This window comes from Trachurus trachurus (assembly GCF_905171665.1).
Source record: "Trachurus trachurus genome assembly, chromosome: 20".
In the NCBI taxonomy this organism is placed as follows: Eukaryota; Metazoa; Chordata; class Actinopteri; order Carangiformes; family Carangidae; genus Trachurus; species Trachurus trachurus.
This window is the reverse complement of record NC_139911.1, coordinates 18,089,631-18,105,986: the sequence shown is the minus strand read 5'-3', so window position 1 is coordinate 18,105,986 and position 16,356 is coordinate 18,089,631. Positions and strand designations below refer to the sequence as shown.

The following is a 16,356-nucleotide window of genomic DNA, read 5'->3' as shown; positions in this document are numbered from 1 at the left end:
ATCTGGGAAAGGCTGCAATATAAGAAAAAAAAAGAAAAAGTTTTTGGCAACCAATTACTTGACAAAGTGGCAAAGTTACATTGGCTGCTGGTCACAGCTGAAAGTGCGCTGAGTCTTAGAATAAGTCTCATAATATTAGCAGCCTACTCTCTCACTTCCTCTCTGCACTGATATTTCATAACAAGAAAAAAAAGAAAGAAGTGTAGATCTTCAGCTCTGTCCAATGATGCACAACCAATAAGACAATGTGCTTACAGAGCAGCTCTGCCTCTCAGTATTTGTAATCATTTAACTTCTGCTTGTGTGTGCGTACTGTATGCATCTATCAGTTAGTGTCTTACCTGACAGGGCTGTTCCTGCTGTCAGGATCTCGAGCCATTATGGTGCCCACCTCCGTGCCGCTCGGTGCGTTCTCATACACATCCATGATATAATAATCCATAGAAAAGACGGGGGCTTCGTCCACATCCCCCACCGTGATTTTAAGGGTGGCAGAGTCTTTGAAAGAGCCGAGATAGGAAAAACGAGGATCCACATGCGTGTTTACCCCCTCGATTTGGAGAGTGTAGGTCTTCTTCCTCTCGTAGTTCAGAGGCTGTTTGGGAGAAGCACCATGGGGACAAGTGATTAGCACAGTACCGGTATAAAAAGTTCAGCTTTATATGAATTGTGTAAGTGAGAGAAAGTCGGTGCTAAGCAATGGCTCATTAACACATGACACCAATCACTTAACAGTAAAATGAATAGTTTAGACCAAGAATATTCATAACTTGAAGTTTTCACAGCTTAAAGTTTCCACTCATTTAAACTTTTTTTTTTTATCTAACTATAAAACTAAAGAAGTCTAAAATGTATGAAACTTAAATCTGATGAAACAACAAATTACTTGTTTTGACAAGCAGTTCACTTCTTTCAGCTGCAAATAAAAGGTTAAGATCCTGTGGTTTTCATGATAAACTAAACAATTCATGTAATTATAATTTCACACTTTAAAAAAAGTCAGTATTAGTCTGAAAGGAGAGAAGTTATGGAAATATCACTTTCTGAAGGCTCTTTAACATATAACCCTAACCCTAACATACAGTATATACAGTATATATCTGGGTGTAATGTTCAGGCTCCCTAGGTTGAAATCCATGTGGTTTTACGAGCTGTTCCCTCAGTTGTCTTCCAGTGATGTAACTAGCTTTCGAATTTGCATAATACCACCCCTACTTGGTACCGGTAGAAGGGGTGGGGCGGGGCGAACAGTGGTTGATTTGGATTTAAAGGGACAGGCTCTGAAACCAGCTGTTCTGAACAGGGCTGTTTTGAGCGGATGAAAAGAGCTGTGATGTTTGATCTTTGGGGTATTTTGACCACAGCATGTCACAGACATGTCTTTAAGACACCTGGGAACTATTTTAATTTGTGGGAAAGAGGCATAATATGTCTCCTTTAAATGTACATTTTGGGTTGCTGGGTCTACCTTCTTTTTTGCTGCATATTATTCTGAATAACTGGGAACTTGAATATCAATTGGCATTCATCTTCTTCTACTCTTATACATTCTATTTATTCCATTGACTGTAGGTTGCATAATATGAATGCAGATTTGCAGATGGAATATTTCAGTTGCTGAGATATCCACACCCACATCACATACCACTGGAGGTCAAACTCTACATTTCGTCTCTCAGTTTGCATCCAAACAGCACAGGGCCGATGCATGAGGTCATTTTCTTTCCCATTTTGGTGTTGGTGTGTGTGAACGTGTGTTTACCTTTTTGAGGCTGATGATTCCCTCTCTTGTGTCTCTGTCCGTGGATATGGAAAACATGTAGGACCCCTCGGAGTTAATGATGCTGTACTTGATGTCGGCATTGGCGCCAAGGTCCTCGTCATTGGCTTTGATCTTCCCCACCGGTTTACCTACTTGAGCTGATTCAGGGACGTACAGCTGGTAATTTTCTGTGGATGAACATTGATGTGTAACCATTTAGAGAGTAGAGACAGCAAAAAAAAAGAAAAAAAAAGCTTTAAACACAGGCCGATCTGGCCCACATCATTGTCTGAATGTCACCCTAAAAGGGCTTAGTTAAGCAATTTGATTCTGTCACCCACTGTTCCTCAGGGAATGTCATTAAAAAATACTCTGCAGTGCTTCAATTGACATTAAATGCTAAACTGAGGTTGATAGTGCTGCAGTGAAGCAGATCAAAACTCTGAGGCAGATGATTATTCACAAAATGTTGATGGTTTTGAAATAGTTTTTCACCGCGGCATAAAATGAAAAACTCGGAGCCGAGGGGGGATTGTGTTTGATGAGGCACTTTCAAAGGCAAAGAATCACAACTTCATCATTACTTAAATTTATCATTAAAATAGAGAAAATTCAGACGGCAAAAACAGAGGGTTTAGATGAATGCTTTTCTAATTTTGCTAATTATGGAAAATTTGACTGCGATATTAGACTACTGAGTCACACAATAATGAAGTATAATACATTATATTGAGGAATGCAGAATAGGTCTGTGAGGGGAAGACTCAATAATCCGTGATTCGTTCCCTAAACCTTCTAAGACTGATAAATGGTTAATCAATGCATGCATGAAGAAATTATAATTAAAATAATTTTAATTTTGTCAAATACTGCCATGATGATGTTTTCTCTTTTCCTTCAAGCTGGAACCAGAGAATACATTCTAACGGATAATCTGTCATGCGCAAACGTATTAAGACTTTTGCTCCACATAGCACTTTTCTTACAGTTACTTTTCTGGCTATCTTTCCACTTCCATAATGAAAATCCAGCAAAGAAGTCTTCTTAATGCTTTTCAGGTAGTGTAGCTGCCTCGGGCGGCTGTAGTGGAGGTCTGGTGCTCAAGGCCAGAAATGGCTGAAAAACAACTTATCACATTACCAGCCACAGCCTGGCCATTTAATAGAATAGAGGCTAATTCAAGTTAGTAGCAGTAAAACATTACCATTACCATTGGTTGTTTTTGTTAAATCCGCCTCTGGCTAGTTAACTAGCAGAGTAGCCAAAAGGCAACAGTTTTCAGATAGAGGCTATGGCCACAGAATATATCATGTTCTCAGCTTTCCTCAATCTGAACATTTTATTCCAACAAGATTGTTTTCAGATTTGTTTACTTTTTTTAAATTTATTTATTTATTTTTACTTTTTTTGGTTAGCACCTCTCAACAAGAAGGTTCTAGATTTGACATCTGGGCCTGTGTTCTCCCTGTGCCTGTTCCTCCTACAATCCAGAGACATGCATACAAGTTGACTGGCAACTTGAAAATTGCTTGTAGGTGCCAGTATGAGTGTGTGAGGGTGTTCGCTTCGGCTTCTCCATGTCAGCCCTGTGACAGACTGGTGACCTATATCTGCTGGTCCCCCTTGACCATGCATGGTTGGATGCTTTAAAACTTCCATGAAACGACATGAAATGTTTTCAAGAGCATGTGAAATGTATTTATTTATTAATTTTTTTTTTGAAGCGTCATCTTCAGGTAGAGCTCTATACATACTTTGGGGAAACTTGGGCGGGTTGTCGTTGACGTCGGTCAGGGTGATGTTGATGGTGGTGGAGCCAGAGAGGCCTCCGACCTGGCCTGCCATGTCTTTGGCTTGGATAACGACTGTGTAGTGTTCTCTGGCTTCCCGGTCCATGTTAGCTAAGGCAGTCCTGATGATTCCTGCAAGCAGACCGTTATTATATAATGAGTGAAAGTCACAAACTCTCTTGTGGAATGAGACGTTCTTTTTATGACAGCATTAAAAAAAGAACAAGCAGGTAGCACATACTGTAAGAGCAATATTGATACTGAACTGAGTCTTTGGAGAGTAACCATAACAAGAAAATGCAAAAACAAAACAAAACAAAATCCACATTAAGACAAGATGAGAGAGTGAATCTAACACTGTCAACTATTATTCTCCTAATATTTCCTCCACAAAGACCTCTTACAGTCATGGACTACTCATGCAGCACTTTCCTTTAAAGACAAACACCATAAAGCTGCGTCTTTCATTTCTGATTCTCTCGGACTCTTTGTCGTCAAGGTTGGTCTTTCCTCACTTTTAGTCATATTCTAAATGACTACGCAGCCTTGGATCAGGACAGAATGCAACTTTCTAAGACACCCACTCAATCACATTTATTACTACAATAACACAGCAAACACAACCATGAACTTTCACAATTCTAACTCAGTGATATATGACTGCAACTCTGCCCACCACCGAGAAACCATTCACAGGTAAATTGCGACGGAGTAACAAGCTAAAAAGACACGCACAGTATTTGTTTCCCGTGCTGCTGGCTGGTGGGTGAATTATTGGATATAATAGGTACATGCCTTGCACATATATTTGTCTGTGTGTGTTTGTGTGCAGTCTTAACATGTGTGTTAGTCTCTATTAGCTTTGTGTGTGTGGGTTTAGATCTGTGCTAGAGGGTTAATTTGCCACCATAGCTCCTGAAACCACATTGCCACATGGAGCCTGATTTAATATGTTCCACCGGTTACATCAGTGTTCATTGTAAATCTTGCCTTTTTCCCCAGAGCCAAGACCCTCTAGCAACCATTGAACTCGTGGTCGTGTGAACTTGTGAACCCTGCAGTAATACACAATGCTTGAACGGGAGCAGTGAAACCCAGGGGAGAATGGCATGGAGTTGATCACAAAGTGAAATGGACTTTGCTGCTGTTGCCTCCTGTTGTGTGAGTGAGAATAACAAGTGACGTTTGATAAGATGGTTTCAGAGACGGTGTCCAGTACAGAAAAAAAAAACATATGTTCACTATGAATTGTATAATATGTTGTTATTGTAAAGCGTCCTTGGGTAGTTATTATTATTTATAATGATTATATCTAAATCAAACCACATTATACACATAGATTTACTGTTAATGTTCAACCTACTCTGGGAGGCAAGCAATACAGCCTTCAGCTAATTTGTGTGTTTGCTATGTAGAAGGAAAAAATGTCATTCTCACTAATGTCATTCTCCCTTTTGCATGTACTGTAGTGTACATGGAAACCTCGTTTTCTAGACTCAGACTCACAAAAACATGCCACAACCATTAGCTTGGTCTAAAAAGTCTCAGAAATCCAGGCTAATTAGCTACCTACTAGTATTGTGTTTCTAAATACTGATACCAGCTATGTCAAAACAAAAACTGCTTAAGAAAAGAACACGCTGTATTCTTCTTGCCTCCCACCATAAAGCTTCTTCAGTTGGTTCAAAACAGAAACAGAGATAACACAACTATATTACACTTACAGTAGCTTGTATTTGCTGTTGTAGGTAACTAGCACAACAAAACGCTAACATTTAGTTCTAAAAACCTTTGCATCCAACGGCCAATTGGCACAAAAAGATTGTCTCGCCTGGACTATACAGTAAATACAAAACACAGCATTGTGAACTGTAGTTCTTGTTAACAGCAATGACTATGTTATTTATAGGAAAATGACCAAAGACAGTGACAGACTATTCTGTTCGTGTTAATCGGGTCCTTTTAGTCTGTCAATACTGGGTTTGTCTGTGATTGGAGAAATGCCATGGTATGAGTAATGTCTCCACTGTATGAATATACTGGAATATCTGTGTTCTTGCGGCAGGAAAAGTACAAACAATAAAAATTATCAAAAAATAAGGGTGCATATGTTGAACAAAACATTTCCAAGAATCAGACCAAGAAGCATTTCTTTGCCCTGCTCTTCTTTAGCCCTGAGGGTTCTGCATTCGATTCCTGAGTGGGGTTTGCATGTTCTTTCGTTGCCCGCATGGATTTCCTCTGAGTTCCCCCGCTTCCCCCCACAGTCCAGAGACTTACATACAGGTATATTGGTGACTAGTAATTCCCTGTAGGTGTGGATATGAATGAGTGAGCATTTTCTCTTCTGTACAGTATGTCAGCCCTGTGATAGACTGGTGACCTACTGTATGTCAGCTGGACTGGCTCCATGAATAAGCAGTATATATAGACAATGGATTAATGGATGTTCTGAAACCTTTTTGAGACGACCCAAAATGGTTTTGAGAGCATTTGTGAACTGTGATGTATCATGTACTTTGTGGAAAGGTTTCCAAAGACCAAATGACCAAAATACCTAAACCACTCACATGAATTATTCTTGCAGTTATATTCATGGTGTTTGAAGTTGTAAGTGCTGGCTTTTGCATTAAACTGTATTGGACAACAAACTTAAAATTCAGGGTTTATCTAGGCCTACATTTCTTAAAAATGCGTCTGACTCTGAACTACATTATTATGCACTGACTCAGACAGCCAGGCTGGCCAAGTACATTTCTACCAGTTGTTCTGTTAGCACTTTTCCAATTCAAACCTCGACAGCTTGGATTGAGCAAAACTTAATTTTGGAGCAAATTAATGCAGTTTTTGGGTTTGCTAATTTCACCAAAGAGACAGCTACAGCTGTGTTATACAATAGGTCATTTTCCTCTTTCTTTTTTCATGACTCTATAGACAGAAACTAATCCACTCGCCTCAGGCAGAATAATCATTAAAAGTGGGTCAAGGAGCAAGGCAGCCAACAGCATTAAAATCCAGGGGATCTTAGGTTACACATCATCTGTGACACTGAGCTGTGGCCGAGGTCCCATAGACTGCCACTGATCCTGGACTCATCAGCAGTGAATCAACAAAAGGACAAGATATATTCTAGATGACATGATTGGGCCCAATGGTACAGTAAAATCTAATTATCATAGACAAATGGAATAAGATAAGACTTTTATGAGCAGAAAAGTCAGTGTTCTACTAAAATAAATGCAGTCAAGACCATGACCTCATGTCAGATGATTCCACAACGTCTGCAGTGTAACATTTAAAAATTGAGCTTGACAAGGTGATGACGTTTCTATAAATGAGCTGTGACTAGAGTTTCTACTGCTGCATCCACAGTGGGATGACTAGACCCCAACCTATTGATTCCTCCTGCTCATATTTCTCCTGTGGCTGATTCTTCCGGAATCTTCTACCATTTGATTGGTTAAGAAAAGTTTGTCAGTGTTAAATGTCACAAGTGCACTGTGTGTCCTCAAATTCCTCTTCAAGGAAAGACTGTACTATTTGTGAAGGTAAAGCAAAACTAGATTCAGACACTTTTTTTTATATATAACAAGCTTTATATTGTGCTAGTTCAGTCTGTACCAACTCTGATAGTGTCTACTACTTCTGTGGTGTCATTTTGTGAGTATTAGTTCTGCTTGCAAAAAATAAAAAATAAAAATAACAATAGCCGTTAAGTGGGGCAGCAAGCTAGCAAGCTAGACAGAGACTAATGTGTTGCCGGCCTTTATTCCAAAGCATATCAAAGCAGATAAATCTCATTTGACTGCCAGGTATGTCTACTCTTTGACACTAAGAACAAATATTTGGCAAAAGCCACATTTGCATTCTTCTTTTATTGGTGTGATATAATGATTAGTTCTTGATTTAACAGCGCTTGTATATTGTAACTCTTTCTTTTTGAATAATTACCCTCATTAAATGGGAGTTGACTGACCTTTGGGATGGTGGTGAATTATACTTTGCTACGTTCTGCCTTGCAAATGGTAAGCAGACAGTGATAGACTATTCTGTTCATGTTAACACTATGCTGCCTTGACATCCTGGTTCTCTGGAAATTACACAACTATGAGTTAAATGCACATGATTAACCTTCTAGTCTGTCCATACTGGGTTTGTCTGTAATTGGAAAATGCCACAATGTTAGTAATGTCTCCACAGCCCTGTGGAATGGTGAAATACAAACACTTAAAAAGTGCCTTTCAATACAAATACAACTTTGAAAATCAGATGGGCACTCTCCTCATGCAGCCGACTGCTTCACAGTTTTAAACCTTGAAAACGATAATAAAAAAATATATATATTTTTTTGACTTATTACAAATAGAAAAACAAGACACAGGTGAGGTCTGTGGAGAATATCTGCCTTTTGCTCCCATGGAGGGAGACCATGAACTCTATATGTTTGACAACATATTTCCCAGAATCAGACAAAGAAGGACTTCACTGCCCACCGTTCTTTTCAAATGTCAGGTCTCAGCATGGATCTTGCTGCTTCTTTTGGTTTCTCTTCAAAGTGCTTGCAGCCACTTTCCTGTAATGATTGTAGCTCTGCAAAAACTCTATTGAAAGTCCTTTGTTATTAACTGAAGTCTTAGCATCACTTAACCTGGGGTCCTTGAGACACACAGACCTTGGCAAGTGGCCACACTTTCCATTAAACAACACTAAGACAGACAATCTGACCTTTCCAGTCTCTTATTACCCCTTTACTCATGAAGGTGGGTGCATCACTCCTGAGCAAAATTTCACAGCGGTGGGTTGAGTACACAGGTAAAGTATAGGAGTTTATTTTTTGGCCTCAGGAAATCTGTTGTCCACAACCTGCTGTCGCTCATTTGTCATTATCATCAAACCTGCAGCCCTGGTGTTTCTTAACACTCAAAATCAAAAGCTAAGTAAGGAGAGCAATGCAGCTACATCACAAAAACATACAATCGCTGACCTGGTTTCATTCTAAAATTACATTCTTTAACAAAACAGAAATGGCCACAGGAGAATTCCTTGAGAAGTGCAAATACCTGAAAGCTGTGTCAGTACTTTGACATGAAGACCGCACCCCTGAACTCCCAATCCTGACCATTTCTGAGCCGTAATACCTCAGATAGTTCCTGCTAAATCTCAACGGAGCTCGTCAGTTAATTTAGAAAATAATTGAGTGAGAGCTGACTTCCATGAACCTGGGCCCATTTGACACAGTGAGGTGGTTAGCCTTTTCCTCAACCTCCCCAGTCTATTAGAGTTGATACCATCACACTATCCACCTCTTTGTCTGGCTGGAAACTTCTAAAGGAGGACAATCTCCTGGGTGAACAAAAAGGATTATAGGAGATTACTAAAGCGCTCTTCAATCTCCAGCTTCAGGAATCTTGGTTTTTTTTTGGGTCCAATACGATGTTATCCCTGTGTGTCAGCACTCTTAGCATTTCTGGAGAAAAAGGTAGATAACATCAAAAGAAGCAGCTGTAATAATCACAGAAATATATATATAATTTTTTTTACTTTACAGAGATTCTTCCTTTTATGCACTAGATCAGCTATCTGATTTAGAATAATTGGTCGAACTGCTGAAGGCTACATCATAACTGATTGACAAAGTGACAGCACACACTCCTTGATCTAACTGGCAGTAAGACTTAATCCATGAACCACAAAAAAAAAGTGTCTTGATCTGTGTCAGCTCCTTCAATAAACTCGAACACTCACAAATCCCAGATCAGCAGAGAAATTAGCCTATTTAGGATGCAAAAGGGACTTAGGGGTTCTGCAGTGTGTGTGTGTGTGTGTGTGTGTGTGTGTGTGTGTGTGTGTGTGTGTGTGTGTGTGTGTGTGTGTGTGTGTGTGTGTGTGTGTGTGAGTACAGATGTGAGGTGGGTTTTTTGGGGGGAGGTGGGGGCATTCGACTATGAGACTTGAGAGGAACAACCTTGATGTCTCTGCGGGTAAGTGACAGATGCACAGTAGTGATGGGAGAGACAGGAGTTACGACCCGACTATAAAAAGGATAAATGCAGCCGCCGCCGCCTAAGATGTACTATTGCTGAGATATAGAAAGCTCTTATTAAATCTGCTGGCTTGCAGTTTTGAGATTTGCAAACCATGTAATCAAGTAAATCCAATGCAGTGAATATTCTTAACACAGTTAGCACGTCACTTAGCGTGCCACATCGCCAGCATAGTTATATTTCCTCCTGACAGAAAAAGAGTGAAACGTACACCCGGGCTCCATTTTTTTTGTTTTTTTTTTACTTTCATCCTGCGTCATTTATATTCAGTGAGCAGATAGCGGTTTAGTCCGTCTGTCTAAACTCTCTGTTGTCCTTGTGCACCTGCTCTTGTTTTCGACCAAAATCCCCCAGACAAGTCCAACAGGAGCAGCAGGCAGAAGGTTCAGGATCTATCTGAAAGGACACCTTTGTGATAGTTGTTGGACACTCTTGACTGTAGCAAACATCTGTCACCAGTAGTGGTATATTTTACTATCCAAATGTTCGGGGTCACTACTCGAGGGGGGCGCACGACAACAATTTCACATCGGGCGGCAATAGCCTTAAAGGGGTTAGCTACAAGTTTAATTCCTCCCAGCCAGTAGGCTATGTGTCACAATTGCCTGCTTTCGCTCCAACTTTCAATTGTACTGGTTGCCATGTACGCCTATTGGGAGCAGCTAGTAGCTAAAGCTAAGCTACGCTAACCGTATTTAACGAGCAGCAGCTCCGGTGTTGACAGTGGACTGAAAACACATCTGAATCATCTCACACTAACTCACCTGCAGACGAACCAGACAAACCTGCAGCATCACGCCTGCACCGGAAACGACACACTATCGCTGGTTAGCATTAGCATTAGCACGATGCCCACAGAGCTATCACAATCTGGCACCCCCTGAGCTCCGCCTCACGTGACATCAGCATACTAATGCTGTTGGCACAGAGATCATTGTAAATATTTGGACCCGTCAAAATTTATAAAACAATTAGGCTATGTCTATCCAAGTAGTGAAATGGCACTCGGATGTAGTACTCGAGTACTCGGATATCGGCTACAGCCCTAGTCACCACCCAGCTTCTGTGTAAAATGCAGAACACACCCTGAGCCTTTTTAAAGGAAAAGTTTGACAGTTTGGTCAATGTTCTTTTGTGCATAGTTAGCTAGATGATCCATGCAAAGCTACACCAAGAAGTTAGTTATCTCAGCAGGGCATTTGAGCAACTCTAATTGGAGGAGATGTAATTTATTAATGAGCATTCTTGGGGCTGGTAGGCAGATTTTATTGTATTTTCAACCTTGGCAACAGCTATAGTGACCATTTCCCTTGTGCTATGCATAGCTAACCCCCGGTTTCATATTTTGCATGCTGATAAGTGGTATTGATCTTCTCACCTATCCTCAGAAGAAGAACAAAACAACAAAAAAGTGTCCTTCTAAACTTCTTTTAAATCTATTTCTGGGGTAGCTAGCCTATCACAAATGCTTTCCTGTTTAGTGGTGATGAATATATTAAAAGCTGCACTGCCGCCTCCACAGGCAATAAGTCTGGGTCGAGTGGAGCAGGATACGATGGTGAATTAAAGGTCTGCAGGTCTCTCTCCAGCCTCATGCCAGACCAGGTGATTTCACTGATTAGTGTCTCCACTCGATGTGAATGTGTCATAATCAGCATCCTGCATTGCTGCAGTCTGCAGCTGCAATGAGAACCTGCAGAGTATCTGTGCCCCACTAACAAATGGAAAATCCAACACACCTCCAAATTAAATCTCACCCTGCTTTATTTAACACCACAGGCATTGTCTCGTTTTGAATGTGCAAAAAATTGACTTGCACAGTTACGTATGTTGCCATTTTAGTCACACACACACACACACACGTTATACAAGTTCTGATCTGTCACTTTCAATTTTCAGTGTCTTAGTACAGTAATACAGTAAAACCTTTTTCTCTCAAATCATGGAGCCCTAGACTGACACAAATTATAATAAATGGACAGTGAAAATAACATATAAATATTTTTTTTAATGGGGACCTTGTGAAATCCTCAACGACCCATGTGACCCCCAGCTTCCCAGGAAACATAAAGAGCCATTTTAGCAAATAAGATCGTGACGCAGCCTTATGTGGTTTTGTGTGCCTTAGCCAGCATCTAAACTGTGGGATTTGTTCTAAAATGGAATAATGACTTTTTCAATCATGAAATCAATAGTCTGCCACATTCACTATGAAATCTGCCTCTCCATAACTATGATCTCTACACTGTGAAGGACATGTTGAGCACTATAGATACCGTTACATATTGATCAGTGAGGATGGTTATGATTGAAATATAAAACCTTTATATATCTGCACTGTCACAACACTGTTGCAGACAGATCATTTTATATTCAACTCTGAAGTGAAAACTAAATTACAAAATAGTTTGAAACATCAAATTATTACAATGCAGTGCACAAGCTGCCACATCTGTTTTCTGATGCTCACACATTTCCTCCCTCGGCGCTTTCAATCACTATCAGTTGTATCAGTTACATTTCTGTCTTTAGAGTCAGTGCAATGCTCATTTATCTCTCTGCCGGAGTAAATCTAATCCTAAATTCCCATCTCTCTTCTTTTATTTTATTCTTTGCATGCTGCATGACACCATCACAGATGCGTCACTTACAATTTTACATCCATGACTGAATCTTATTTCCAGTGGAGATGAGCAGCTGCCTTAATGTGGTTCTCTGACTGAGTTAATTAGTCAGTATGGAAGTACAAACTCAGATTCATTTTCTATTAAGCTATTAACATGTCTGTCTTAGTTATGTGACTTCACAATGCAGAATGTTCATTTGGGTTTGCATCTGGTTTGCTAAAAATAAAAGTGATTACCCAGTGTCTAAAAATACTGCTTATTATAAAGCCCATTTCATTTAAGGTTGTCTACAATTAAATAACAATTGTTTGTTTTAAAGGTCACATATTGATCACTTTTCTTTTTTGTGATTAAATATGTTTTAATTTTAATTTCAATATCTGCAAAGGCAAAGAGGACACTTAAAGGGACAATGAGGAATTGTGGAAAGCAAAGTGTTTTCACACTACATTTCCCATGAGCCTCTGCGCGCACGGTGAAATTCTTGGACCAGCGCAAGACGGACGAAAGCGAAAACATTCGCCAAGAATGTTTTCATCAATCAGGAATGAAAGTCAGAGGTTCGAAGACGATCAGATACCGTCGTAGTTCCGACCATAAACAGCGATTAGGCGGTGTCATTTCCATGACCCACCGGGCAGCGTCTGGGAAACCGAAAGTAGGAAATGCTGGGTGAGCCGACCACTAACAATAATAACAAAATAACGATAAAGACAAAACAATATATTTATCGAAAATGGACCCATTAACAAGTGTGGGTAACATAGATTCATCCACATTAATATGAGACTTTTTAAAAAACCAAATACAAACTCATTGTTGTCCCTTTAAAACTGCATCCATGACTGCATTGCAAAGGCAGGTTATGTCATCCCTCTGCCATGTTCTATGGTATCAAAGTGCTCTAGACTGTAAATGCAGTCAATTTTAGCACTTAGTCCAATTTTTCCAACAGTCAGACATATCTGTCATTTCACTCACTGGTAAGTTTGAAATGATATTTTCAGAACCACAAAGTCAGGAGGAAGAAAACAGGTAAAATGACCACTTGGTTTCTTGCTGGGGATTTGGGTCAAGCCAGAGACACCCCTCTGGGGATTCTTTCATTGCCATATGTCCAGGCCAAATGCTGTCATTACCCTCTGTCCTTAAACGAGCTTTCCTTCTACCTCATGGGTCTTGTAAAATCTGTCGCTGCTGCATCAGGCCACAAGACCAAGGTCAAACTGGGAGAGGTAGATTTGCTTGCATGCATGCATGTGTGTGTGTGTGCGCTCTTTTAATCCTGCTAATAACACATGAATTCCCCATGATGGTGTATCTGCAGTTTGAGCATGGTGGGAACCAGGTACATGCGGATATGAGGAGGTGTAAGCAAGCTAATGCACTGTGAGACAGCTGCATGAGCAGCTTCAGCTCCCCAGTGTGGTGCTCGAATGTGGCAGCATGCCAACACAACTGCTTTAAGACTCGGGCTTAGCATATTAAAGGATCGCACGCTAGTATACCCCCCCCCCTCCATGTGCAGGTTTTCAACTGACCACTGAAGTTCCTTGTCCTAATTTGAGGGAGGAGGTTTGTTTGCCAGTGGTGAAAACAACAGCCGACTTATATAAATTAAAACGTGTGGGTGGAATAGTGCTTTTGCAGGGAGTGCAGCTGGCGAGGCCTTCGATCACGTCCCTACTCCTCTGCACGCCCCTCACTGAATTATAATGCAGACAAGATGCCGAGTCAGCTCAAGCAAAACAAGCAATCTGATGTGTCCAGAAGCACATCGCATAGAGGGGAAAAACACACTGGAATAAGAATTTTTTAGTGCCAAAGTATAATTTTTTACATTTCAACTACAGCAACATACAGTTGATTGAACAAAACATAAAGAAAGTCTGGTTTGTATTAAAAAAAAAACTGGCAACGCTTCGGCTTCACCATGCACACCGCTGTGAAATTGCTCCATCAATCCCCACTGCCTTTTCCCTCGAGGTAAAGTCAAAACATTCAGCAATTCATTTGTGTTGCTCATTCAGCAAAGACTTCATGTTTTACATGGGCGGTATAGTCTCAAAGGGGCCAATAGTTGTTCCAGACAGCAATGAATCAATTCATAAAAGTGGATTGTTGTTCATGCTAACCGACAACACCAGCAGCAGCAGCAGCAGCAGCAGGAGCCGACACCAAGCATGCACAACTTCAGACACACTCGTGCATGTACACACTCACTTTGTGAGACAAAAGAGAGATCAGAAATAAATAGATACTGTATGCACACACACACACACACGCACACTAGCAACAGCACATTCTTCACATCATATAAAAGTTATATGTCTTGCACTTTAGAGGTTTTATTAACATTTAATAGATCTCGTAGAGGAGAAAAAAAAGAAAAGATGAATTTTAAAAAAGAGTGGCCGTTGCCTGTTGTGGCTTTTTTCCCTTCCTTTCAAAAGGAACACAATGGCTTTATGAAGGCATCTCTACAAATGTCTCCTTTGACCCCAGAGGAGTTAGTTATGGCCCACAAAGAGCGGCTTGCGTGCTCAACAATACAGCGGGCGTATGAGTAGTCCATAACTCTGCCGCGGCTGCTTTAGCTTTTATGATGTCAGACGTGCTGCAATAACAGAACACCATGTTCACTGCTAGAAACATATGGTGTGCCGATCTGACAGCGCTGATATACACATCACTTTAGGAGATCAACAATAGAGATTATAACAAAGTTATCACCCCCCATTTATAGTTATAGTTAGCACGCTGGCAAGAATGTGGGCGCACACTTTGTCTGCAGTAATACCGCACCTGTTTTAGGGTCCACGGAGAAATATGGCTGTCCTTGAAGAATACTGTAGACTATTCTGGCACTGTTTCCGTAGGTGGGGTCGTCGGCGTCAGTCGCGGTGACTTGCAGCACAGACGTGCCTAAAAAGGAACACAGCAGAATTATTAAAAGAAAAGGAGTTGTGAGTTGTTGTGATTAATTGTGTAACGGCTACATGTTGGAAATCTCCTAGCAACCATGTCTGGTGGTGTCTTCCCGATCCGAGGAGAGCATAAAATCTGAATATGAGATTGCAGGGTTAGAAGGACAGGAGTATTTTAAATGCTGGACACATCTTCGCCAGACTTTCAGCTTTAAGAGGGAGTCACCTCATTTAACCCAAAGAAACAGATAGCTGCCTAATACACATGCTGATTTAATACGCCTCTGTAATTGAATACAGATACTATTGTTAGGTATCCAGCTAACTGTAGCACCTGTATTCAATCTGCAAACATAATGGCAACCTATTAGTTTGCCATATAAATGTATACCGTACATAAAAAATTCAGAGGCACTGCAGCACAAGAGCTTACTGCAATGTGTGTCTACTGTATTTGTGTGTGAGTTATGTGTCATGAAAGGATAATTGCTGGACATTTTCTCTGATGTTTGGGCTTTAATAGGGAAAATGGTTTGAGTGCAATCAGTGGCCTTAGGTTTTGAAGCTGTTTCCATTGCAAAACAGGACAATGGAAACAAAGACAAATGATTTTAAAACCTGGAAGGATGGCTTGTTATTTACACTGTTATTTAAAAATTCAGTTTAAAAGCCATTGTGGTTCAATTTAACACTTCAAGTATTGCTCAAACAGCATTACAGGCTTCATTAACCCATTATAATTGCACGATGAGTGCATTGTAATTGCACTGCAAACTTATATAATGGGGTATTATATGTAAAAAACCGTGTTAGGAGACATATGAGCCACATGATGCACTTAAGAGCATGTTAATCTTCTGGACACTTGCTTTGTTGTTTTCCACTGGGAATTAAATTACATTAAAACAAGTGAAGCCTGCTCGAATGTGTCCCACCGGATATGACTTTTTCTTTTCTTCATTTTTTATTTTTTTTGTCCTCCTCTCAGAAATCTGAAGGAGCACAGAGGAAAATGCCAGCCATAATGAACCATGCACTCCACAGTATGCTTGGCCACTCTGATTCTCTGTCAACCTTGAAGCAAAAAATTGCACTGGGAATTATTTGGACTTAATCAATTCTCAGATTGCTTAAAAAAAAGAAAAAGAAAAACAAAGTTGAACTGGTTCCGAATCATCTGTCTAGCAAAACTCATTAGTTAGTGCA

General features: G+C 40.3%; 1 protein-coding gene across 1 annotated transcript in view; it reads right to left on the bottom strand.

The window, feature by feature from the left end:
• LOC311003856 (cadherin-18) overlaps positions 1 to 16,356 on the bottom strand; it is a gene marked incomplete at both ends in the record, with an annotated part of 73,482 nt that overhangs the window by 39,139 nt on the left and 17,987 nt on the right. Inside the window, 4 exons of the mRNA XM_083995751.1 lie at positions 342 to 595; positions 1,763 to 1,950; positions 3,517 to 3,684; positions 15,029 to 15,148. Of these exons, the coding sequence (XP_083851877.1) occupies positions 342 to 595; positions 1,763 to 1,950; positions 3,517 to 3,684; positions 15,029 to 15,148 (730 nt within the window). The remainder of the gene's footprint in view (positions 1 to 341; positions 596 to 1,762; positions 1,951 to 3,516; positions 3,685 to 15,028; positions 15,149 to 16,356) is intronic.